Genomic DNA, 26,362 nt, shown 5'->3' on the forward strand with positions numbered 1-26,362 from the left:
GTCTGGAGTCAGGAAGACTTGAGTTCAAATCTGGCCTTATATACTTACTAGCTGTGTGACCCTGGGCAAGTCACTTCACCCTGTTTGCCTCAGTTTTCTCATCTGCAAAATGATCTGGAGAAGGAAATGGCAAATCACTCCAGTATCTTTGCCAGGAAAAACCCAAATGGGGTCATGATGACTGAAAAACACCTGAACTGAAAATAATAAATTATGTTAAATGGAGTTAGCTTGTATTACCTTTTCTACTTTGGAGAGAAAAATAGAGTATGATTTAATTGTATAGCATATTGCATTGTGGTATAGTGACAGGGGACTAAGATTTAAGAGACTTGAGTTCTAATACAAATTTTCCCATTATTAGCTTTGCGACATTATGCCAAGTCTGCACATCTCTTAGCCTCAACTTCCTTCTCTGTCAAGTGGAAGGGTCCAATGAGATGATTTTTTTTCTCCCTTTTCCCTGGAGGAGTAACATGTCAAGCAGGACATTGGGGGAATGAGAATCTCAGCATATCTGTTACTGTTGTTTGTCCTTCGTTTTGTGTGTGTGTGTTGTTTTGTTTGTTTTTGGCTAAGCAATGGGGTTAAGTGATTTGCCCAGGGTCACACAACTAGTAAGTGTTACATGTCTGAAGCCAGATTTGAACTGAGGTCCTCTTGACTCCAGGGCTGATGCTGTATCCTAGCTGCCCCTTATCCTTCATTTTTGAAGAGGACAGATGACATCATGCATGCAATGGGTTGTCTTTGTGCCAAAGAGAGTGCTCCACCAGGTGGTCATTGTTTCCCTACCCATGGAATGGCCTGAGGCCATGTCAGTAGTAGGGTAGCTGTTGAGGACTTTTCCTTTTGAGAGACGTGATAGAAGACAGTGATGTATGTACCTGCCATTCCGGATGAGCCTCCATGTGGAGCATTTTGTGGGAGCAGAGAGATTTAGCTTAGCAAACAAGTTAGGTACTCCCTCTTAGCTGGCCCATATTGTAAACAGAGTAATTTCTTCCCAACTCCTCCCTTTAGCTATCCCTGTAGGGATGACTTTCCCTTAGTCAACACCTCAACTCTACCCCATACTTAGGGTTATGGGAGTAAAACTGCTTAAAACCAGCTGCTTCTGAGGGAAGCAGCCCTTTTCTTACCAAACCTCTTTTCCCATAATGCCACTAGTTTAACACAATTGTGCCCAAAGGGAATCCCAAGGTCTGGATTCCCAGGAAATTTGTAAAATTCAACAAGCAACACGATTTTTTTTCTATACCCCAAGAGTCCCAAGCTGGGGAGAACTTCTCCCTTGGCAATTCACTGCCTCTGTCTCTTGTCTCTGCATTAGATAGATGCCTCAGTGTCTCTATTTAGTTTTGGAACTCCCTACTCACAAATAATGAAACATGAAAACAAGAGGTACTTATGATAGATCAAAACTTTATGGAAATGGTCAGATTTCTAATTTTGTCAATGGCCAATACAGTCAATCTTATAATTAAGCAGGAAACATAGACAACTTTGAAGAAAGAACATCGTGACTTTGGATTTAACATCTGTTCTCCCATCATGCCCCCATTTCCCAGCAGAAAGTAAGGAGAATGAGAAATGAGCAGGATGACCCGCCTTTGGTTTTTCCCTTATAGAAGGAACCCCAACAACCATTCTGCTCCCCACACGCCTTGGGATGTTTCATGGGGAAGGAGCATGGATTGCTCCAGTGGGGGCCCATCTGTGGTTCAAAGGCCAGCCATGCCAGATACCACCTGTATCCCTTTCTCTTCAAATCACTTCTCAATATCAAATGCAAATTATGTCCTTGTGTCATGTTTCTTTAGAAAAAAGGGAAAAAAAGAGCACTGTTCCTTTAAAACTCACCCAGTTCCTTGTCAGTCCTGACAAGCCGAATAATTCCACACTGACCAGCAGAACTTTATTTCTTGGTGTATATTACTGCATGTCAGAGAGAAGTACTGGCTTATAGCCCTCCGATCTAAAAATCACTTACAAAATGAAAAATGCCCACTCTTTTTCTTTATTCATCTTTTATTTCTATCCTGTCCTTATCCCTGCCCTTCATACTATTAGTTTGTTGTTGAAATTGACCTGCTGAAGTCTCCTGGAGCTTGAAAAATATACTTTTTATTTTATCACATGAACCTTTTTGTGAACAGAAGACAGGTTTAATTTAAATCTGTTCACTTTCTCATGACATGCACCCATTCATTTGAAGGTGATGAAGCAGCTAGGGGAAAAGAAAATACAAAACCATCACGAAAATGTCCAACTACAGAGTTTTGTATCTTATTTTTTTTTGTACTTTTCAACTAAAAAGGAAAAAAGGAAAAACACAGGAGGCAAAATAGATTTCAGACAATGAGGTTATTACGTATGTTGTGTACTTCACAAAGAGCCTATCTATCCAATTATTTAGGGCAGGCAAGGCTATTCTGGAAGAATGATACTGGTGAAATGAACCAGTCAAACGAAATCAATTAAATTTTCTAAAGCTTTTAGATAAGTGCCAGGAGGCCTATGTTTTTAGCCTACTTTGCTACTAATTATCAATATGATCTTAGTACTTAACACAGTGCCTCGCACATGGTGGGTGCTTAGTAAAGGTTTATTGACTGACTGACCTTTTGCTCTCTGGGCCTCAGTTTCCTCATTCATAAAATACAAATAATATTACCCAGAGTCCCCACTTTATAAGGTCATTTTGAATTTTAAATGAGATAATGTAGCTAAGGCACTTGGTAAGCTTTTAAAGTGCTGTATAAATGGAGCTATCATTATTAACTCTGTTCCTTTTGAACTCTACGGCCCTCGTATTCTGCACAGCTCTATGAATGCTAATTTTGCACGTAACTGTAGTCTTTGCCAATGAAGCATGAAAGTAACTGCTAAAGGCTTTTGAGGATAGAACTGCTCTAATCATATGTTCTATATTGGCTACAAATGGTGCTAACAGTCCTCTGAGGGCAGTCCACGTGAAGTAGGTAAGGCAGGCTCTGAGGGTACAATGAACAGATGAGGGAGAGGGTTTCTACAAAGCACACCATATTGAACATAAGGGAACGTATTTTTCACCATAGAAAATTCTGCTTTCTGTGACACATGGATGTTTGCTTATCTTGTGATTAAATTCATGCAAATGATTTAGAGGGAAGGTTCCAAGGTGGTGTGTGCTGGAGGCAGCTCATACTGGCTAGAGCTGGCTGTTAAATTTTCACTGTGAACATTTATGCCTTGGAAATCAGCAAACATTGTAAATTATGGCTTGATTTATTATTTTGTTGATTGTTTAATGGAGGCAATGATACACATTAAACTGAAAAGTTTGCCATGCATATATTTTAAAAAGCCAAGAGCCAGTTGTTAAACATTTGCCAGCACACAAATGCCTCCCTACCCTCTATTGCTAGCCTTCTTTGAGGGCATGCCTCATGAATATGCAATAAGCACATCAACTATTCAAGCAGTGGTGTCCAATTCAAATAGAAACAGCTCGAATGTTGACTTAGAAGACCTCAGGTTAACATTATCTATGCTGTATTGTATTTTTAGTTTCTTAAACATTTGCCAATTACATTTTAATCTGATTCCTTTTACTCCGGAGTTTTGCAGGGCTGCATGCTGCCTGGGGGCCTCAGTTTGACATTTCTGTCTTAAAGGTAGAAGGAGCCCAATAAATATTTGTTGAATGAACAAACATAAGATATTGAAAATAACAAAAGCTCTACCTGATATTCCTAAAGCACCAGGCTGACCATGTCACTTCCCTACTCAAGAAGCTTCTGTGGCTCCCTATGGCCTCTAGGATAAAACACAAGCCTTTCTCTTTGGCAGTCAAAACCCTTGACAAGTCTGGTCCCCGTCTATCCTATCAGGCTGATTCCTCATTCTTTCTCCTTGTACATGCTTTGCAGTGTCCCAAAAGTCTTAGTGAGCTGCCAGCCGCTATGACTGCACTAAAACTTTTGGGACACCCTGTACGTTCCAGGACAAATTGGCCCATGTGTTGTTTCCTGGATGGGACATATATCTTTGTGCCTTTGCACAAGTTGTCACCTCCATGCCTTAGAGCCTAGTTCCCTTCGAGGCTCAGTCAGGTGTCACCTCCTTCAAGTGGCCTTTCTTGATTCCCTCAGTTGTGATTCTTTTTCTATTACTTTTTCTTTGTTTTGTATATATCCTATATTTACTTATTTGTGAACATATCATCTTCTCCACAGAATGTGAGCTCCTTGAGGGCAGGGACCGTCCTGATGTTTTCTTTGTATTCTTAGATCCTAGTGCAGAGACTGGCCAACAGTAGTTGTTTAATAAATGCCTGTTGATTAATTGTAGTGTTTTGAGATTTACAAGGTATTTTTCTCAGAGCCCCATAAAGTAGGGCAAATATTATCCAGATGATGAAAGTAAAGCCAAATCTCAGAAAGGATAAGGAATTTGCTTGTAGTCACACATCAGAATGGGATTTGAACCCAAATCTTCTGACTCCAAGTTGAACATTTTTTCTACCATATTGTCTTTCAATCAATGAATCAATTAATTAACCAATAAGTACTTATCAAGGGCCCACTACATCCTAAATGCTAGGGATTCAAAAACGGAAGCAATTCTTTTCTACAAGGGATCTACATTGAGGAAGATAGCAAGTATGTACAAAAATATATACAGGATAGAGTGAAAAAAACAGAAATATACACAAAGTAGTTATAAACAAGTTATTCTGGAAAAGAGAATGGGGTTAGGAAAGACTTTATGCAGAAGATGGTGTTTAGGCTTTGTCTTAAAGGAAGAGAGGGGACTCTACAAGGTAGAGGTAAGGAGGGAGTGGATTCCAGGCATGTGGGATTCCAGGCCAATGGAGACAGGAGGTGGAGGGTCAAGCGTGTGGAACAGAGAAAGGGCTAGTTTGGTTAAATCACACAGTGTGAGAGGGGAATAATGTCCATTGAGGCTGGAAAGATAGAGTGGAACCAGATTATATAGGCACTTACTTAGTAAATGCCTTTTCATTCATTCACTTTTTTTTTAAGGTAAGCATTGAATATTTTGTTCGTTAGTCCCACAAATGAGAAATTCTGTGACTTTGTGAAAGTTAATGATCCACACATTCCAAGGGCAGTGGATGTTGTGATATTGGCAATTCATCTGCTAAGTGGCCGCGCTTTAGACCAGGGGTGGGGAACTTGAGGCTGCAGTTCTCCACCCCTGCTTTAGACCATCACCACTATGGTCAAGAAGAGAATAATACGCTTTCTGCCAAACAGCTGAGTCCTCATTTTAAATGACCTAAAACTTGTATTAAATTTATTTTTATATATAACATATAATTATATATTAAATTTACATATAAAAATCTACAACATAATAATATATTAAAATATAATAATGATACAATATAATAATATAAATGACATTTAAATGACCTACAACTTATATTTCCTACAAGTAGAATTGGAGTTGAATCTATTATCCTATAGAGAATGAAAAGATCTGACTGTAAAATAACCATCTTTTAGATCTAGAGCTAGAAAGGACATCAGAAGTCATGTAGGCAGCACAGAACACTGGCTCGGAGTCACGAGGAGCTGAGTTCAAATCCAGCCTCACACACTTGACACTTACTACCTGGGTCACCCTGGGCAAGTCACTTAACCCTGATCGCCTTGCCAAAAAAGAGTCAACTAGGTGAACCTCTTTATTTTGCATGGGTAAATTAGAGCCTAGAGAGTTTATATGACTTCTCCAAGGTTACACAGGTAGGAAGGGGCAGAATCAGGATTTGAACCCAGGCCCTCTTCAGAACCAGCACTCCTTCCACTCTACCATGCTGTCTATTTCCAGTAGAAATCTACAAAGGTGAAATGGTTTGTCCAAGACCATGAAGAAAGTAAATGGCAAAAACATTTTGAGCCAAGGTGCTCTTGCATACACATATAAGGCCTTACTACTAGTAGTAATAATTTTGCTGTTGTTCATCAGGTGTGTCTGACTCCATGACTCCCTTCGGGAGTTTTTTTTTTTTTTGTAAAGGTACTGGAGTAGTTTACCATTTCCTTCTCCAGCTCATTTTTACAGATGAAGAAATGGAGGCAAACAGGGTTAAGTGACTTGCCCAGGCTTACGCAACTAGTGAGTGTCTGAGGCTGGATTTGAACTCAGGAAGATGAGTTTTCCTGATTCTAAGACCAGTGCTCCATCCACTGTGCCACCTAATCGCCTCAATGGTAATAATAGCTAACATTTATAGATGGGTTACTATGTGCCGGGTACTCTGCTAAGTGCTTACAACTGTTATCTCATTGGATCCTCACAATAACCCTGGGAGATAGGTGCTATTATTATCCACATTTTACAGATGAAGAAACTGAGGCAAACAGTGGTTAACTGACTCACACAGTTAGAGTCTGATGCTAGATTTGAGCTCAAGATTTTCTGACTCTAGGCTGGCCCAGTGTGCTATCTTCTGTACTACTTATTTGGTCCTGATCTATTTTTTCCAGCCTCAATGGCCCAATATAATGCCAAGGTAAGCACACTTTAAAAATATATAATGCTGCCCCCTCATGTATAAAAGTTATGATGATATTTGCTTAAAGGGTTGGAAAAAGATGACCATGTTGGTTTCTTATTTTTCACAAGTTATAAACCCCCTTCCAGTTATAAATTTTCCTAGAGATAGGAAATAATTAACAGAAAAAAGGCAACGGACTCAAAGAGGTTTGGAACTGACCGTTACACCGAAGAAGTTGGTTTCATTCATTGCATCCAGGAAGATTTTGCCAAGTTTATGGTCTGTATAGTTGAAATCTTGAATCCTCTGGTGCCGGTTGCTGGAGCGGAGATGTTCCATGGCCCTCTGCAGGGTCTTTGCAATTACCCATATTCCATCGTAGGCATAGCCATGGAATTTACTGGGTCCCACATCTGATCTTTTATCATTATATTCTTTTTCATACTGTTGGGGAGTCTGAAAAAGAAAAGTAAGAAAAAATAAGAAAGGCAAGAAAGTGAAAGAAATCAGATGGCATATTTTTTTTCAGTCAAAGACAAGGTTTATTCAAAATCCGCCATATTGGCCAGACTCTAAAGGAATCTAAGCATTTGTATGGATAATGCAAGCAGGCCAGATCTTAAGACTCTGAGCCCTTGGCTAGATCAGATGGCATATTTAAGAAAGAAAGAATGAATGAATGAAAGAAAAATGAGGTATTAAGTGACATGTACCACGCATTGTATAAATGAAGGTAGGGGTAGGGGGGGATGGGGATGGGGGTGGGGTGGAGGAAGATGCAAAATATAAATATAATCAAGTAAAATTGTCCCTGCCCTCAAGGAGCTTACATTCTAAGAATGAATGTTCAGTGCTAGCACCTCATATCCTCAAACCTTCTTCTTATAGAAGAACATCTAATGGAACATCTCCATGAAAGCCCTCCTCTCAAATCTCATCCTGATGCAGAGGTGGCCCCAGACCTTCAAAGATATTTGCCAGGAAAGCGTAAGTGCTAGTCCATCTTACCAAGATGGAAAGACTTCCTGTATGGACTACATCACTAACTTGTTTTTATGGGAAATCAAATGAGCTAATTCTTAAGTCATGTGTTATATATATGCTAGCTAATGTGGAGTGAAGTGAATTGCCTGTAAATACACAGCTTGTTAAGTCTCAGGGTTGAGAATTGAACCCAGTTTGTTCTGACTTGAGGTCCAGAACCCTAACTGCTACATCATACTGCAACCTAGCTAGACTGGTTATCGGCAGACCAGCCTAGCTGAGTTCAGAAAGGTGTATTATCAGAGTTTGGCCAATGAATGATGATATTTTTGGCTAAAGCTACTCATGAACCCTTATCACGAAAGGGTTGTGATTTGTGTGTTCAAGACAGTACCCACACTCTTGAAAACACAGCTGTTTTGAAGTATTACTTTTTAATATAGCAATCTCCCTAGGCAGAGTATGTGTTTTAAAATCTCTTGTGCAGGGTGAGTTGCCTAAATAACTCCATTTGTGATATCACCGTTCAAGGTGTAATTGAGATGTAGAGACTCATTGTTTGGAGAATATATCAGAACTATTACAGCCAAATGAATGTTGTATCTTCAGAGCATTTGACCTTGAGAGACTATATATTCACTACTACTGTGCTCAAAATTTTGTTTGAAACATTTGGGAAACTCTTTTTTGAGAAGTACCTTCAAAACCTTTGAGTCAGGGGCCTCTCTCATAGACATATAAGAGAAGGGAGAAGGGAGGGCTGAAAAAATTGTCAAAGGCCCAACTGCTGCTGACCTCTTGTGACACAGAAGTATTATTACTAAACCTTTTGGTACATCCTGGGTCTAAGACCTCAGGCATTTTATGTCACAGTCCAATGCACCAGACTTCCCCCGGGGAAAAGAGCAACATAGTGGAACACAGACAGAAATACAACAAAGGAGTCTCACCTGGCTGCCTTTCTAGAATATACAATTCTAGTCTAAACATAATCCCAGGGGCTCAGACTCTTTCTGGTTTTATATGCTGCCTCCAAGCAGCCTCAGAGAGGAGGGGAGAGACCCAGGTGTTCTCACTTAGGGTCTTGGCAAAAGCTGCTACCTTTCTGCCCTGTAGATCAACTGCTTTCTGAGTATGGCAATATTTTAGAAAGGAAGGGAGGAGGAAAGAAGAAAGGAAGGAAACATGCATTTATGGAGAACCTAGGATGTGCCAAGCACTGTGCTAAGAGCTTTACAAATATTAATTTATTTGATCTTCATAAAAACCCTGTGAGGTAAGTGCTATTACTCCCATCTGATAGTTGAAGAAACTGAGGCAAGCAGAGGTTAAGTGATTGACCTGGAGTTCCATAGCCAGTAAATATCTGAGTCTTGGATTTGAACTGAGGTCTTCCTAACTGCAGGTCCCACATTTTATCTACTAGACCAGGGCATTGCACCTGTTGAATTTCCATAATGGTGGCAAATTATAGACAGAAATCACAGTTATCACAGAATTTTTGGAATGAAAGAATCCCCTCATTTTATAGAAATTGAGGCCCACAGCCTATAAGTAACCACAAAGTCATTAAGTTACTTCTTGACAGAGTTAGGACTAGAATCCAGGCTTTACTCCCAGCATGGTTCTCTCACCACCATATTCTAATTTTTTATTTTGTTTTGTTTACTCTGGAGGCTGATTTCATTTTTGCAAGTAGTAAAAAAATGTCTTGAAACTGAATATGATAAATAAGGTAGGTGTTCACCCTGTGCAATAATAGCATTATGAGCATAAAACTGTTTTGAGAGAAAGCCCCTGGAGTCCATGAGCATTGTCATGGTGAAGAGCCAGTCACTGGGCCATGTTCTGCTCTTTGTGTAACCCATGGAATCTCTAAAATGTTTCAGAATTTCTACATAATGTACCCCATTGATAGCATTGAGGCCAAGGGGTGAATTCTGCACGGACAATGCCACAGATGTCAGAAAAACAAATCAACATTATTTTCCCTTGTGATCTTGACACAAATGCTTTCTTGGATGTCAGGAATATTGGAATTTCCTATTGTCAACTTTGGCTTTTTGCCTTTAGGACATGCTGCAAAACATCATGGCACATCAACCATCATTTACTATTTACCTCAAAGACATACTATTTAGTCCAGCTTCCTCGCAAAATTCAGAACAAGTGTCACTTCTTCACATGTGTGACACAGTCTTCACAAAAACATTCTTCACATTTAAGTTTCCTTTGCAGAGTGAGATGTCTCTTTATTTACAACTCCATGGCCATAATTCTCTCAATTAATTGTTTAGTAGAACAAGAAAAGCTCTGCCTTTTCTAGCATTCTTAAGGAGCTCATGTGTGACACACCCTTCAATCAATCAATCAATCAATCAATCAACTAGCCTTTACGAAGCACCTACTATGTGCTAGTAACTGTGCTAAGTGCCAGGAATATAAAGAAAAGGGGGAAAAAAAAGCCCTTAGTACCTGCTCTCAAGGAATTCACTATCTGATGGGAGAGACAACATGAAAACACCTATGTATAGACAAGGTGTATACAGGATAAATTGGGGGGTAGTCTCAGAGGGAAGACACTAAGATTAAGGAGAACTAGGAAAAGGATCCTGTGGAAGATTGGACTTCAAAGGGGGAATTTTCATGGGATTTCATAGATTTTTGAGTTGGAAGAGACTTTAGAGGCTGCGGAATTCAAGGCTTTCATTTTATAGATGGAGAAAGATGCCAGAGTTTAATAGACTCACACAAGTAGCAGAGCCAGGATTTGAACCTTGGAGGATGTATGATTTCAAATCCAGGGCTCTTTCCATTTTCCAATGTGTCAGTGAAAAACTTGCACTTTTGACTTGATGTACTGAAAGAATTTATTATTTTACTATTATATTAATAACTACTTATTAAATTGGGATCCAGGCCTTTTTCCTTAATTTCCTTATTAAGGCCCAGCTCTTGCTAAAATTGGGTCTCTGAAGGACATGACTGATCGAGGAGATTACCCCTAGTTCTCAAGAAACAAGCTCTTAAATCTAGGGTGGGAATCTACCCAACTAAGAGATTTAACGTGTGTTTAGAATATAAACAGAATCCAGAGTGGGTGAATTCTTACCCCGGGAAAAGAAGCCCGAGTCCTCATGCCCCCTCCATTAGAGTTTAGGGTGACCCAGCTCACGAAGGAGAAAACCAACAAGAGAGGTCTTGGTGGGGATGGATTCCCTGTCCAGATCGCTGGAGGCTGCTGAGTCTCAAGATCAAGCCAAGTTCTCAGCAGGAGGAGCTGAAGACTTCTAGCCCACCCCTCAATAAATGTCCACCAATCAGGGTTAACATTCACTTGTCAGGGGAGTTCCCTGTTAGAAGCTACACACCCCATTTAAGGTGTTTCAGAGTCCCCCTTGGGTTCTTTGGTTACCAAGAGAAACCACTGACCATCAATTTATTGATTGCCGGCTTGCCTAATTAATAAAACGATTATTAATAACCCAGAAACTCTGTCTCTCAGGGTTTTTCATCTGTTTCACTACATGAGCTTCTTTCAGCATGTTAACTGTCTTGGTTTTAGATTTGTTTAGGTCTCCAAACACAGTCTGAGGTTGTCTTTGCTTAGATCATGGTCACTTACATTTCTCCCGAAATAAAACAACAAACACTTCTTTTCCCCATGGCTGCTGGTAAGCTTTCTGGTTGATTCTGCAGGGGCCATAGCTGCTGGGTGAATGGATGCAAACGACCCTGCGGTGAAGCTCTGCCCTCTCCTCCATAGCAAGATCAGTGTCTTGTTATATTAGGCCACAACGAGGAGAGCTGAGATGGTCATAGGACAATAGATTTAGGGCTGGAAGGGACCTTATAGATAATTTAGTCCAACCTCACTTTATACCTTATAGATAATTTAGTCCAACCTCACTTTAAAGGGAAGGAAACTGAGGCCCAGACAGAAGTGACTTGCCCAAGATCATGTGTGTAAGGCCAGAATTTTAACCTTTAACTCTCAATCTAACACTTTTTGGTGGTGTAGGGGATAGAGCATTGAACTTAGAGTCAAGGAAAACACCAGTTTAAATCCTGCCTCGGAGTCCTACCAGCAACTCTCCGTGACCCCATTTGGGGTTTTATTGGCAGAGATACTAGAGCGGTTTGCCATTTCCTTCTCCAGCTCATTTTACAGATGAGGAAACTGAGGCAAACAGGGTGAAGTGACTTGCCCCAGGGTCACACAGTAACTGTCTGAGGCTGAATTTGAACTCAGGAAGATGAGTCTACCTGACTCCAGATCCATCCATTGTACCACCTAGCAGTGTGACCCTGGATAAATCAGGGGAGTGGGGGAGATGAGGAAGGGCCTCCTACAGAAGGTGAGATTTGAGTTTGATCCTGAAGGAAGCCAAGGGCTCCAGGTGAAGAGGAATTCTAGTCATGGGAGACAGCACGGTCAGTAGATGGCTGGGTATGGTATCATGAAGAGCTAGGTTTAAATCCTGCTAGTTGTGGGGTTGCTAGGTGAAGCCCTGGAGTCAGGAGGACCTGACTTCAAATCCAGCCTCAGACACTTAATAGCTGTGTGACCCTGGGCAAGTCACTTAACCTCAATTGCCTCCAGAAAGGAAAAAAAAATTCCTGCTAGTTGTGTGACACCGAGCAGGTCACTTAAACTCTATTAACCTCAATTTCCTAATTTGTAATGTGGAGATAAATAATAACTTTTACCTCAGAGCGTTGTTTTGAGGATTAGTGAGAAAACGTATAGAAACCGCCCTTTGCAAACCTTATGGTGCTACAGCAATTTCTATTATTATTGTTGTTGCTATTATTACTATTATAAGGGATTCTTTTTCAGTTGTGCATTGGACTAGATGACCCTTGAGGTCTCTTTCCACTCTAAAAATTCTGTGATTCTGCACAAAAGAAAAAAAAATCTGCAGAGGCCACTTCTAGACAAACATTTAGGCAGAATGAAGCTACCTTAATATCTCTCCTGAGGGCGAACATATTAGAAAAGAAAGGATCCTCCTTCAGCACCCTACAGGATTTTAAGCATTTACCTTTGGTATAGCAGAAATAATAATAATGATAATGATAAAAATAATAAAAGCATAATAATCATAATCACAATATAACCCTACTAGCTAAGACGAGCACTCTTGCTGTTCCTTACACATGATGCTCCCTCTCCTGACTCCTTGCCTTCTCATGTGCTGTCTCCCATAGCTGGAATTCTTCCTTACCTCCACTCCTGTCCTGGCTTTCTTCAAGATTCAGTTCAAATTCTACCTTTTTCAGGAGACCTTTCTTGATTCCTGTCCTTCCCACCTTCCCTCCTCCCTCCCCCCGCCTCCCCCTTCACCCAAGTGCCTTCCTTCATTTTGAGATTGCCTTTCATGTCCACTGCATAAGTCTTATGTTCCTAGTTAGTTAGTTGCGTGCTGTCTCCCCCATTAGAATCTAAGGACTTTGATAGCAGAGGCTGCTTTTTACTTTTTATTTGTATATCCAGCACATAGTATAACTCTGGCATCTCTAGGCATGCCCAGTTCTAACATGTAGCTGGCCTTGAGGGAATCTTTGAGCATGCCCAGTTTGTCTAACATGGGGGCCACTACCACATGAATGTGGGTGGCCTCTTTTGACTGATGATCTGGATATGCTCCAAAAGCTCCTCAAGGGCACCTCCATGTTAGAACCAGGCATGCTCAGAGAAGCACAGTGGCTGGCACACAGTAGGTGCTTAATAAATGCTCGTTGACTGACCGAGCTGTGGTCCATCTTCTAAAGTAGCTCATTCCTCTTTAAGAAAACTTTAATGGTCAGGACATTTTTCCTTACAAAATGTTTCTTTGCGATTTTTATCCACACAGTTTACCAATTGTAAGTTTTCTTTAAATGGGCTATTGATTCGATCAACTATACAGTGATATGAATTCTCATGTCAGTGTAGACGAAGAGTTATGAAGGGGTCTGGTGGTAGATTGTCAAGCTGAGGAAAAAAAAAATGAGGTTGCACGATGGACCAGATAGCATCTCTCTGCATCTCTCTCTCTCTCTGTCCTTGCAGGCCCTCTCTGGGAGGAGAAGAACACTTCCACCATGGCTGTGACCCCATGCCTTATTCCATCTACTCCATATGATATTATCTTCATTGTGTCTTCAAGGTTCTTTCTGGCAAAGAAGCCATAACGACACAGCATCTTCAGCCATTTTGTTGAAGTGAAGCAGGGATGCAGTGAAGTACAGTGAGAAAAATACCGACTCTAGAGTCAGAGGTTCGAATCCCACCTTTGACGCTTACTGCCCATGTGACCTTGGGCAAGAGACTTCCTTGGGCCTCAGCTTCTTAATTTGTAAAGTGGGGGTGGGGTGGGGGTTGAACTAGATGACCTCTGACCCTTCTAGCTCTAGCTTTATAGCTTTTCTGGCTCTTAGCTCTATGATCCTAAGATAGTCACTAAGGTACAACTAATATATTACTTACTGTTTAAAAAAAGTCTACTTTCTTACAAGATGTTTAAGGTTTCTGAGATAGAGATTGGATAGGCAATTCCTATGTAAAAATGGACCATATTCCCAAGTTTCAATGGTTGTTGTTATGTTTAGAACACAAAACACACTGAATAGAATATAGGAAACAATGGTATAAAATGGTGATTAGGTTCTCAGGCAGCTAGGCAAAGCCACAGAGCACCAGGTCTGCAGTCAGGAAGACTCATCTTCCTGAGGTCAAATCTGGCCTTGGACCCTTACCAGCTGTGTGACCCTGGGCAAGTCACTTAACCCTGTTTGCCTCAGTTTCCTCATCCGTAACATGAGCTGGAGAAGGAAATGGCAAACCACTTCAGTATCTTTGCCAAGAAAACTCCATATGGGGTCACAATGATTTGGACATGACTGAAACAACTGAACAAGATTCCCAAGCCTCACTACAAAATCTAAGGTCCAGACATAATAGTTCTTAGCTGAGTTTCGAGTTCTGAGTTAGAACCTGATCAGAGGTGAAGATAAGAAAGGAAGAGCAGAAAAATAAATTTCTTCCTCTTCTTGGCAGAGTTTTGGGGAAAAAAACCCTAAAATTTAACATTTGTACTACACCTACTTCCCTTTCCTCAATATTTGGTATGCCTTTTTACCAGGCCCCTGAGGGCCATCTCTAGTCATCCTAATCTATGTCTTGCCACTGGACCCAGATGGCTCCAGATGAGAAAGTGAGGCTGGTGACTTTGCATAACCCTCTCTCCTTTAAATCCAATTCACTTGCATGTCACGGTGTCACCTCCCTGATGTCGGTCCTCTTTGAGAATGAAGGACAAACAACGACAACCACCAGGCCTGTAATGGTCCCAAATACTCCTAAATCCTCCATTTCGATATTCTACTTGGGCCTGCCCTAACCACAAAAGTGCTCCATGTTCCAGATATACCTACCTATCTGCTCTCCTCCACTCTCCCAACCCCAAGCAAAATTCTCATGCTGTCAATAAAACTGATTTCAGGTAAGTTATTAGACTGGAATAAAGCAAATTCTGTTAATTTATACTAAGTTGCAAATGAATGATCATTCCCAGAGATATTTGTATGTCTGAAAATATTCAGAAAGTATGGGGAAATAATGCCTCCTCCCATCTTTTTTTTTCTTTTGGTGGGTGGATTGGTGGGAGATGGAGACCTGTTAATTTAACCTGGCAGTCTACCCCTGAGGTCAGGTTCCATGAACTCTTTCTGCTTTTATGTATCATCCATTCATGGATCCATAGATTCCCTAAGAGCTTACAATGGCTTTGACAGTCAATCAATCAATGGCAAAAATGATTGCTGCTACTGCTCAGTTGTGCCCAACTCTTTGTGATTCCGTGGACATCATCCATGGGGTTTTCTTGGCAAAGATATTGGAATGGTTTGCCACTTCCTTCTCCAGCTCATTTTACAGATGAGAAAAGTGAGGCAAACAGGGTGAAGTGACTTGCCCAGGGTCACACAGGTAGGAAGTACTGAGGCCAGATTTGAACTCAGGTCATCCTGACTCTAGGCCCAGCACTCTATTCACTAAGCCACCCACCTGCCCCAGAGATAATGATAGCTAGCAGTTATATAGTACTTGAAGGTTTGCTCTAATGACAGAAGAAGTTTTGGTGTTGGGTCTTGGCAGTAAGTGGGAACTGGGTGACTGTGACTATTTCTCTCTATAGGTAGGTCATTTATAAGTTTGCATGGCCCACATTTATTTTCCATCATTAAGTTCAGTGATGCTGAATCCACCACAATGCAGTGTTTTAGTAGTTTCTCGCCATGGAACATTACAAAATTATTCAAAAGCAATAATTTCATTGAATACTGTGCTTTTGTCATAGTTCCATGATACTATCAATAGACTATTAAGACTGGAATTTATTCTACACCTCTATATAACTCTATGGGAGAATTCTGGCCATTACATTAAATGCTCAAAATGGAAAATAAAACAAAAACAGAATTTAAACCGAAATTTCTACAAAATGGAAATGAATTCATAAAATTTAATGTATTAGAGGAGCCCTAGATATTTTCTAGTCTAAACCTTCTTTTCATAGAAAAAGAAACTGAGGCCTAGAAGGAGACCACCTGGGAGGTAGCCATTAATAAATTAATTAATTAACTAAAATTAATTAATTAATTAAAAGTGAATTGTTTTGTCAGTGGAATCTTTCTGTAACTGTCTTCACTGGGTGGTATTTTAGGGTGGCAATGATATGCCACATGATGATAAAACAGTGAATACAATCCCCTGGTCTGTAGGGCAATTACCAGCTGCTATTGTATGAGAGATGCAGCTGAGGTTGGGCAGTGGATAAAGTGCTGCACTTGGATTCAGGATGGCCTTGAGTTCAAATCCAACCTTAGACACTAGCTGTGTGACCCTGGGCAAGTCACTTGATCACCCTCAGCCTCAGTTTCCTCATCTGTAAAATGGGGATAACCACAGCAGGATAATCTCCCAGGGTTGTTGTGGGCATAAAATGAGATATTTCTTAAAGCTCTTTATAAACTTAAAACACCATATAAATGCTAGCTATTATGCCTAAGCAATGGTACGTTAGCCAGAAGCACTTTAGGCTACTTACCTCCATGCACACATACACACCCTTCCCATCCCAAATTACTTTTGTATTTCAACAAAAGGGCAAGAAAGAAGTGTGAAAATATGGGGCTCGAGGGGGCAGCTAGGTGGCGCAGTGGATAGAGCACTGGCCCTGAATTCAGGAGGACCTGAGTTCAAATCCGACCTCAGACACATAATACTTAACTAGCTGTGTGACCCTGGGCAAGTCACTTAACCCCATTGCCTAGCCAAAAAAAAAAAAAAAAGAAAATATGGGGCTCAGTGCAAACAGCTACAGATACTCTGGGAATACCTCCCTCCATCCCAGCTACACCTGGCACATATTAAGTGCATACTCAATGCTTACTGAATGGCTGGTGAAAGAGACGGCAGATGCTCTGAGGAAATCTCCGATGAGGTTCCTTGAGCTCTGCCTCCCTCCCTCATGGGGCCTGGACACAGAGTGCGGTGATCTCATATCAGAAGGATTTTTGAAGGGCTAAGTTTAGCTGAATTCTCACTACACTTCTGCAATTCTGGGATATCCTCGAGGGCTGTGGGCAGTAGGCCATAGCCAGGGATCCCCATAGCTTCAGGGAAGGAGAATGGAGACCTGGAGTTTCCCCATTTATGAAAAGGTCCTAATTGTGAGCACAGCCCATTAAGGTCAGGGCAGAAGAACTGTGGTCGTGCAAATATTACGTCTCTGTATCTGTACTGAAAGTGGTAACTAAGCGTATGGTAAATCATTTGATGATAGTTAGGATAGGTTGAGTGCTGGGCCTAGAGTCAGGAAGACTCATCTTCCTGAGTTCAAATCCAGCCTCAGACACTTACTAGCTGTGTGACCCTGGGCAAGTCACTTAACCCTGTTTGCCTCAGTTTCCCCATCTGTAAAATGAGCTGCGGAAGGAAATGGCAAACCACTCCAATAGCTTTGCCAAGAAAACCCGAAATGGGGTCATGAAGAGTTGGACATGACTGCAAAACTGGACAACAACAACAAGGATAGAGCTTGGACCTGTGATTTAATTTGTATAGGGAACTCCCTCATTTTACAAATAAAGAAACTGAGGCACAGTGGCAGAGGTGGGATTTTGAACCTAGGGCATAAGAACATGGATTTAGAGAGGGAAGGGACCTCTGAGACCACCAAGTCCAACCCCCTCACTTTACAATGAAGGACATTAGCACAGTGCTTAATAAATGTTTAGTGACTCTTCTCTGTCATTTATAATCTTAGAGAGTTGTCTAGACCAGAAATGTCAAACATGTGGCCAACAGGCTGCATGCTGCCACAACCCTCCCAAACCTCCAGATTAAAATGTAACTGGGAAATATTTACAAAATAAAAATACAATAGAACACAGATAATGTCAAGATGTGGTTTTCTAAGTCAATATGATGCCAGCAGGGAAGCTTATATAGTTTAGTGGCCCCCATTTCTATTTGAGTTTACCACCACTGGTCCAGAGACAAGTTAAGTGACTCATCCAGGGTCATACAGCCAGTATGTGTCAGAGCCGGGACTTGAACCCAGGTCTTCCTCCAAAGTCAGCACTCTACTATGAATAAATCTCTCGTGGTAGTTAGGAAGCCTCAAAGGTTTACACTAAAATGAGAATTCAACATTTTTTTGAAGGAATAATGTCTTCTGGATAATCTTCATCTCACTCACAGAATCACCTATTTAGAGCCAAAAGGGAATTTAGGGGCTATTTAGTTCAATCTCTTCCTTTTACAAATAAGGGTTAAAGAGGTTCAACCAAGGTCACATGGGTAATAAATGACTCTGACTCCAAAGGCAGACCTTTCCCCCTTACATCAGGCTGGCTTTGCCTTGAATATATATAAAGTCCTAGATACTTTTCAAATCACTTTCCACTCCACAAACATTTATTGAACATCTGCTATGGGCCAGATACTTTCCCATACACACATTAAACCATCTGATCATCACAACAAATCCATGAGATCACTGAGAGATGAGATTAAGTGATGCCCTGAAATCAGAAACCTGTTCATGAAAGGGGCAGGACTAGAGCTCAAGTCCTCTAGGTCATAATCAAATGGATTATGCAAAGGTATTATACCACATTGCCTCAGGGATTAATGACTGTGTAAACTGGCAATCAATCAGTGAGCCTTTGTTAGGAGTATACCTTGTGCCAGGTGCCTTGGCAAGGACTGGGGATACAAAGAAAAAGTAAAAACAGTCCCTGCCCTCCAGGAGCTTGTATTTGATGTGGGAGACAACATGTACACAAATAGATATATACAGAATACATAGAGAGTACATGGGAAGTAACCTCAGAGGGAGAGGTACTAGTAGCTGGAAAGGTGGGGAAGGAAGTGCAGAAGATGGTGTTTGAACTGAGTCTTAAAGGAAACTAGGGACTCCAAAGGTGTAGAGGTAAGAAAGGAGAACATTCTAGGACGGGGGACATCCATTGCAAAGGAAATGGGAGAAGAGGCATTGTATACGGAGACCAGCCAGTAAGCCTGTATTGATGGATTGGTGAGATTGTAGAGGGAAGTTATGTATGAAAAAATGGAAAGATTGGTTGTGAAAGGTTTAGCTTGTAATTGATCCTAGAAGTAATAAAGAATCATTGGAGGTTATTGAGTAGTTGAGTGACCTGATCAGACCCACTCTTTAGGAAAATCACTGGTAGCTGTGTAGACGGTAGATTGGAGTGGGGAGAAATGGGATAGGGACATCACTTTGGAAGCTACTGAAGGCTCTAGAGAAGGGTGGTGGATAGAAAGGCTCGAAAGAGAGAGATATGGGGAAAGAAAGGCCAAAATTTGGTCACTGATTGGATATGTGGGGTGAGAGAAATTGAAGATGACAACCTGGATGTCTGGATGGGTGGTGATGCCCTTGACAGTAAAAGGGAAGTCTGAAGGATGGGTGGGTTCTGGGGGATGTTTTGAGTTGGACATGTTGAGTTTTAGGTGCTTAAGGGACATAACAGTTTAACTTCATCTATGTAATACCAACAGCTTCTAGTCATTTTGCAATAATATCATTAAGATGTTATGACCATTTTCCACTACAGTGATTCCCTCCAACCCTTCCCTCTACCCCTCACCCCCTTTCTCAGTGAAATAATATTAGGTCAGTTTCTTGAGAGTAGCTGAGCTCAGTTCCCTGCCTGGTATCTGCTCAATTCCCTTTGGGGTTTCTCCACATTAAGGTAGCTTTCATATGTCCCAAAAGTGTCTCTGTCTCAACTCTGCCCTGCAATTTTCTTTTCTTTTTTTTTTTCCTTTTTGGTGAGGCAATAGGGGTTAAGTGACTTGCCCAGGGTCACACAGCTAGTAAGTGTCAGATTTGAACTGAGGTCCTCCTGACTCCAAGACGGGAGCTCTATCCACTGTGTCACCTAGCTGCCCCTGCCCTGCAATTTTCCTATGGACCTAATATGATCCCTGGTGATGTTGTTTCCTCTAAAACTGTGATGTTGCAAAAAGCAGTGAAACCAAATAAGGGCATTATTAGTATAGTGCCTGGCACAGAGTTGGTACTTAATAAATGTTTGTTGACTATTGACATTATATGAGCTATGCCTACACCCCTGCATTGTTTTCCTAGGTTCCACAGAGCCTAGTGGACGAAGGTCCATTGAATTAAAAACTTTCAGGGTTACAAATAAGGTTAAAAAACTTTTAGCTGGTCTCCAAAGTATTTCACGAATGCTAAGTAGATGAACACCAAACATACTTCTGAGCAACAATGGAATCAGTAACTCCACTTCAACAGTTTGTGTCCTCAGATCAATATGTGCGACAATATTTAAAAACAAGAAAAAAAAGATGTCCAGCAGCTGAAATTTAGAATGACAAAGATACCAACCCTTCCTGAAATGGTCTTGATCTCTTTTGAACTGAGGGGTTCAAAATCCACTCCAATATAACCCTCCATGGCCGCCAGAAGATTTTTGCTGAGGCAGGGGGATGGATTGCCTTCAGAATGTGCCAGTTCCCACCAGGAGGGCTCATACCAGCCAGGAATGATCCACTGATACTTGCTGCCGAACATGTTTTCATGATATGCCTACAAACCAAATAGTTTTAAAAGTCAAAAGATGGTTGGACATTCCACTGGTCAAAATAAACATTTTGTTTTATTCTCTACATAGCTCATATTAGCATCCCACTATTTAGGGGAAAACCACCCAGATGTCTTGCTAATGTAATTCTCTATTTCCTTTTAACTTTAGCCACTTTATTGTTTTGAAATTTTTTTATCACACAGGAAGAAAAATTATACTTTAAAAATATTGAAGAAAATTGCAGATACATCCATCAGTTGGGGAATGGCTGAACAAGTTGTGGTATATGATTGCCATGGAATACTACTGTGCTATAAGAAGTGATGAACTCAGCGATCTTAGAAAAACATAGAAAGATTTGCATGAAATAATGAAGAGTGAAATGAGCAGAACCAGGAGAACACTATATACAATAATAGCAATATTGTTTTAAGAATGACTTTGAATGAATAAATTATTTTTGACTACTATAAATAGCCAGATTAACTATGAAGAACATCCGAAGAAAGATGCTAAATGCATCCAGAGAAAAAACTGACAAATAGGATTATGTATAGATTATATATGTATATATATATATATTCATATACACACACATATATGTACCTATTTGTGTCTAATGCTGGCTATCTCTGGGAGGGGTGGGAGAGGGAAGAAAAAAAAGAAATTGACATGATAACTTTGTTGTATATTTAAAAGGAATAACAAATTACACATAGATTTGTAGTTTCATGTACAATCATCTTTTTAATCATATTATGTTATAGAAATGCTTGTTTTATTCCATAACTTAAAAATAAAATAAATATAAAATATATTTCAGATGTAGATATTCAATCTTTCTCTTAGTGACGGAAACAAAATCTTCTTACCTTACCAGATCCATATTGGATCTAGAACAGAATATCCAATTTTAAATCTAGTTTCTAACAGCTGAAGAATTAATCACTCACTTGGGAACTGATTATGCCTTGTTGCCTCTACACACACACACACACACACACACACACACACACACACACACACACGAATATATACACTTCTACTCTATGTATGTATAACTAAGGGTGTGCTGGTCAGTGTTTAACAAGCAGTTAGCCAAAAAAGAAAAAGTAAGAATGGCACACTTTTAAGTTTAACTTGTATTACTAATATTCTTTCCAACATTTTCTTAAGTCTAGAAATCAACAGCACAATTAATCGAGTCTGGATTTGTGGTGTTTGTGGGTTTCTGAGGTGTAAAAGCTCACACTGAAAAGTGAGTTTAACAAGTTTTTTATTAGTTTAACAAGAGCTGGTAAGGGCTAGCTCCAATACATCTCAGCTAATACTCCATCTCATAAAAAACTCTGTATGGATACAAGTAATCCCCAATTTACATATATCACTGACACATGAAAGGCAACTGAGAACTTGCTAGCTATCCCAGGGCAATGGCATAAGATCACAACCTCCTTTTGTCCTTCCTACCCTCTTGTCTTTTTTTTTCCCTTGGGCTTTTCTTCTTCCCTTTCCTTCCTTCCTGGCTTTCTGGGATGACTTAAAGCCTCTGCTCCTCAGTTCCCACTGCAGCTATAAGGGTAGGGTTTGGTGGTTAATGACAGGGTAGAGGGTAAATGCTTCATCCCTCAGTCCAAGCTTTCTTTCTGAAGGCAGCATTCAGCCCATCTCATCAATCCTTCCCTGAACTTTGCTCCAGAGTCTCACCTTCTGTGACTTAATATCTAGAATACCCTGGATCTGGTTTTCCTCTGAAATATATATTTTAGTGAATCTTTCTCCAGTCTTTTGTATGGCCAAAGATCCATTATTCATGAATTATGTGTGCCTTTTTTTCTTTGCCTAGAAAATTAGAAGGGAGAATCTTTTTATTTCCTATCAGTTTTCCTATTGTTAGCATCAGCAAACAATTCTTAGGGACTGCATGTGCTTGCTTCAGGAAAGAAGGGAAGGAGAGAAGCTGAGAGCCTGCTGTGTTCTGGTCTGAATGGTCTGGGGGAGGGAAATCTTGGTCAGAAGTGATGGGTGAAGGCAGTGGAAAAGAAAGCTGATAGTCCAATCCCAGGCCACAGTCTCTGGGGCCAAGGAAAGAAAACAAACCCAACCAAACAAAATCAGTGGCCAGGAATCAACTAAGCTGAGGAATTCCCCTGGAGGACCTGTGCCTTCTCTCCCAATTCCCTACAACCCCTTATCCATGACAGCCTCCTTAACTCTTGTCCCCTTACTCCAAAGTCCTGGGCCATGGAGCCATCACATATAACTCATTTTTGTTAAAAATTTTTTTTTAGATTTTCACTCCCTCTTACCTCTCCCCCTCCCCCTAAGAAAGTAAGAAAAACAAAACCCATTACAACACATATAGTCAAGCAAAATAAATTGCCCCATTGGCTATGTTATCTCCTGTCTCCCCACTAGCTCACCAAAAGTTCCTCAGTCCATACTCTGAGTCCATCACTTCTCTATCTGGAGGTGAGCAGCATGGCTCATCATGAGTCCTCTGGACTTGTGGTTGGTCATTGCACTGAATATAATTTGGGGTTAGAGGAATCCCAGTTTTCCCTGACACATAAATGCAGTGGAATGAGGATGATGAAGATGATAGCAGCTCACATTCATATTGCACTTTAAGGTTCACAAAATGTTTTCTTCACAATAGGGAAGAGTGGGTCTGGTATTATCCGTCCCATTTTAGAAAAAGAGGAAATTGAAGATCAGTTAGATGAAGTGACTATCTTATAGACACACAGTTAATAAATGTCAGAGCCATGACTCAAACCTGGGTCTTTTGACTCCAAGTCTTGCTCTTTCCATTACACCAACCTGAAGCTGAGATTCTGGCATGAAGTGCATGGAAGGATTGACCAGATGAAATGAGTGCCACCACTAAAATGAGAGCTGAAACCGAGGCTTGGCACAAATGTGCCAAGAGGAACAGCACAGTGAAATGCCAGCAGTCCTACCTGTCCGCTTCACCATAATACTCCTGACCTAAGTGGATCTGGGATCTCATTAGGACAATCACTCTCTCTGTACTCTAATATAGATCGTGACACCTGACTCAAATATTTACTAGCTCTGTAATCCTACACAAATCATTTAACTTCTTTACACTTCCATTCTTTCATGTGTAAGACTAGAGGGTTGGACTCAATGACTTCTAAGATCCCTTTCGGCACTAAAACAATGCTTCTATGAACTGTCAAACTCTGTCAAAACTGTCAAAGTCTTCATTTGTGATCCTTCCAGTTGGAACAAATAATGTCATGAGAAGGAACCTGAGAATCATTGTCAAGGATTGTCAAGTTCTGGTAAAAAACCAAGCCAAACCAAAACAAAACCTGAAGACCCTGGTGAGGGGTGGGAAAAAGGGTTATTTTCACCTCTACTGTTAATTTTTGGTCCCTTATTTTCATTGGTCCTTCGTTTTTGAAGAGGACCAATAACATTATGGGGTGATGTTTTACTTGTCTGTGAATTGGATTTAAGTGAGGTAGAGTTGCGCAAGATCATCAGCTTCACTCTCGCACTTCAGTAAGGATGACTGGTCATGGCCTGGGGCACCGTGGCATCTATGTTATCTAACCAAGCTCTAAGTGTGCCACAGAGCCTATTTCAGCTACCTTCATGACCATTGGAACAAATAGTTCTCATCTGCCCACTGCACCAGGGGAAAGCCTTCACATGCTTCGTGTAGACATCCCCCTAATTCACCGATGGGTTTGAGTTCTTTTGATTACCCTCAGTGTCCATCTGCCAACATAGTTTTATTGGGGTGTGGTTGCTATGTATGCTACAGCTTCTTGGAGTAGGAAATTCAGGAAGAGAAAGGCAGATTTGGGAAGTGGCTGGCTAAGAACATTGAGTTTGAAAATATTCTTTCTGTACCACAGTTTAAATGTAGGACTTATTGCTCCTGGGAAGGGATGGAGCATACCTAAGAAGAGCCAGGAAAAACATATTTGTTTGGAGTATTTAGAAGATGATCAAGAGTACTGTAAACAGAAAAGGGATTGGAGAGGGAGAAAACTGCCTACATAGATCTGACAAGCCTGGAATCCCAGAGAGCAGCAAATACAATACAGAACAAAGGGCAGCAGATGAACATTTTACAAGTGACAAAATTCAAGATTAAATCATCAATAAAACCCAAGACCTTAAATATCTATAAGAAATGTACAATATACTGGTGATAAACAGGGTGAACTAAAAATGCTGATTCAAGAAAGAAAATTTCATTTAATATTATCAATGACATTTGGAGGGATAAAAACCGTCACTGGTCTATGGCTCTGGAAGGTACAACTTATTTCAAGTGAATGGAAAAGACAAAAAGAAAGGGAGGTGAAGAGGAATTGTATATTATACATACATACATACATACATATATGTGTATATATGTGTGTGTATATATAAAAAATATATATATATATATGCTCACGTGAGAAAATGCAGGCCCCTTAGGGGACAGCATCTGAGTGAGGATTAATAGAGACAGAAACAGAAATAATTGTGTTGTAGGTATTCACCACTGCTCACAAGAAGAAAACAGATCATGAATTTGAGAAATAGACCACAAATCTGGTATGGAAGCATGATTCTATTTAGACTATAATGAGGGCAAGAAAAAAGAATAGAACCATTACTTGGTGTGGATGGATGCTGATAACAGATAAAAATGAGAAGGGTGACCTATTCAACTGTCACTTTTATGTCTGATTTCTCTTCTAAGGAGAATTACCTTTGGACTGGGAAGGGGAGAACAAAAATGGTGAGCAGTTGTTAAAACTCCAAAATAAACAAGGAGATTATTGGTCAAAAATCTAGGTACTCGCAACAAGTTCAAGTCACCAGGACTGGACTAATCACATTCCAGAATCCTGAAAGAACTGGTAGATGTGATTCTCTGCTACATTTGGTAATCTTTGGATGATCTTACAGAAAGGGACTAGAGAAGAACATGTGTTGTCTCTTTTAAAAAATGAGAAGCCTGAAAACTATTGACCAGCAAGTTGTATTTTTATTCCTGGCAAATTCCTGAACACATTATTCAGGAAATATTTTGTGAGTGCTTAGGAGGGAAAGTAGTGATTACTAAGGCCAGCATGACTTTATCAAGAGCAGGTCATGCCAGACTAACCTCACTGTCTTTTTCTTTTTTTTCTTTTGACATGGTAACTAGCCTGGTAAATCAAGCGAATGCTTAGCTTTCAGTAATGTATGTGACAAAGTCTTTCACGTTATACTTGGGAAAAAGGTGGAGAGATATAGTCTAAATAAGAGCAGAGTCAGGTGGACTTGCAACTGATTGAATGACCAGATCCAGATAGTAAGTAAGTAGCAGGGTTATAGGCTAGATAATAGTATGGTTAGGTCAATTTGAAACTGATTGAATGATCAGATGTAAAGAATAGTGGGATAAGATAGAGAGATACAGGCTAGATAACAGTAAGATTAGGTAGATTTGAAACTGATTGAATGACCAACTCTAGGGAGTAGAGATAAGTAGTGGGATATGGTGGAAAGATATAGGCTAGTTAATAGTATGGTTAGGTAGATTTAAAACTGATTGAATGACCAGCCCCGGAGAATAGACCTTCATGATTTCCACATAAAATTGGAAAAGTGTCTCTAGCGGAATGGCCCAGAGATTTCTCTTGTGCTGTTCAACATTTTTATCTATGACTTAGAGGAAGGCATGCTTGTTAAATCTGTAGATGAAATGAAGATCGGAAGGAT

At 40.4% G+C, this 26,362-nt stretch overlaps 1 protein-coding gene across 1 annotated transcript in view; it reads right to left on the bottom strand.

Annotated features, from left to right (window-relative positions):
* The window catches only part of GABBR2 (gamma-aminobutyric acid type B receptor subunit 2), an 822,765-nt gene that overhangs the window by 266,583 nt on the left and 529,820 nt on the right, over positions 1–26,362 (bottom strand). The window contains exons 6-7 of the mRNA XM_021008593.2: positions 20,425–20,625; positions 6,731–6,967 (exon numbers count right to left, since the gene is read on the bottom strand). Of these exons, the coding sequence (XP_020864252.1) occupies positions 6,731–6,967; positions 20,425–20,625 (438 nt within the window). The remainder of the gene's footprint in view (positions 1–6,730; positions 6,968–20,424; positions 20,626–26,362) is intronic.

This window comes from Phascolarctos cinereus, unplaced genomic scaffold, assembly GCF_003287225.1.
Source record: "Phascolarctos cinereus isolate Bilbo 61053 unplaced genomic scaffold, phaCin_HiC Scaffold_4;HRSCAF=312, whole genome shotgun sequence".
Lineage (NCBI taxonomy): Eukaryota > Metazoa > Chordata > Mammalia > Diprotodontia > Phascolarctidae > Phascolarctos > Phascolarctos cinereus.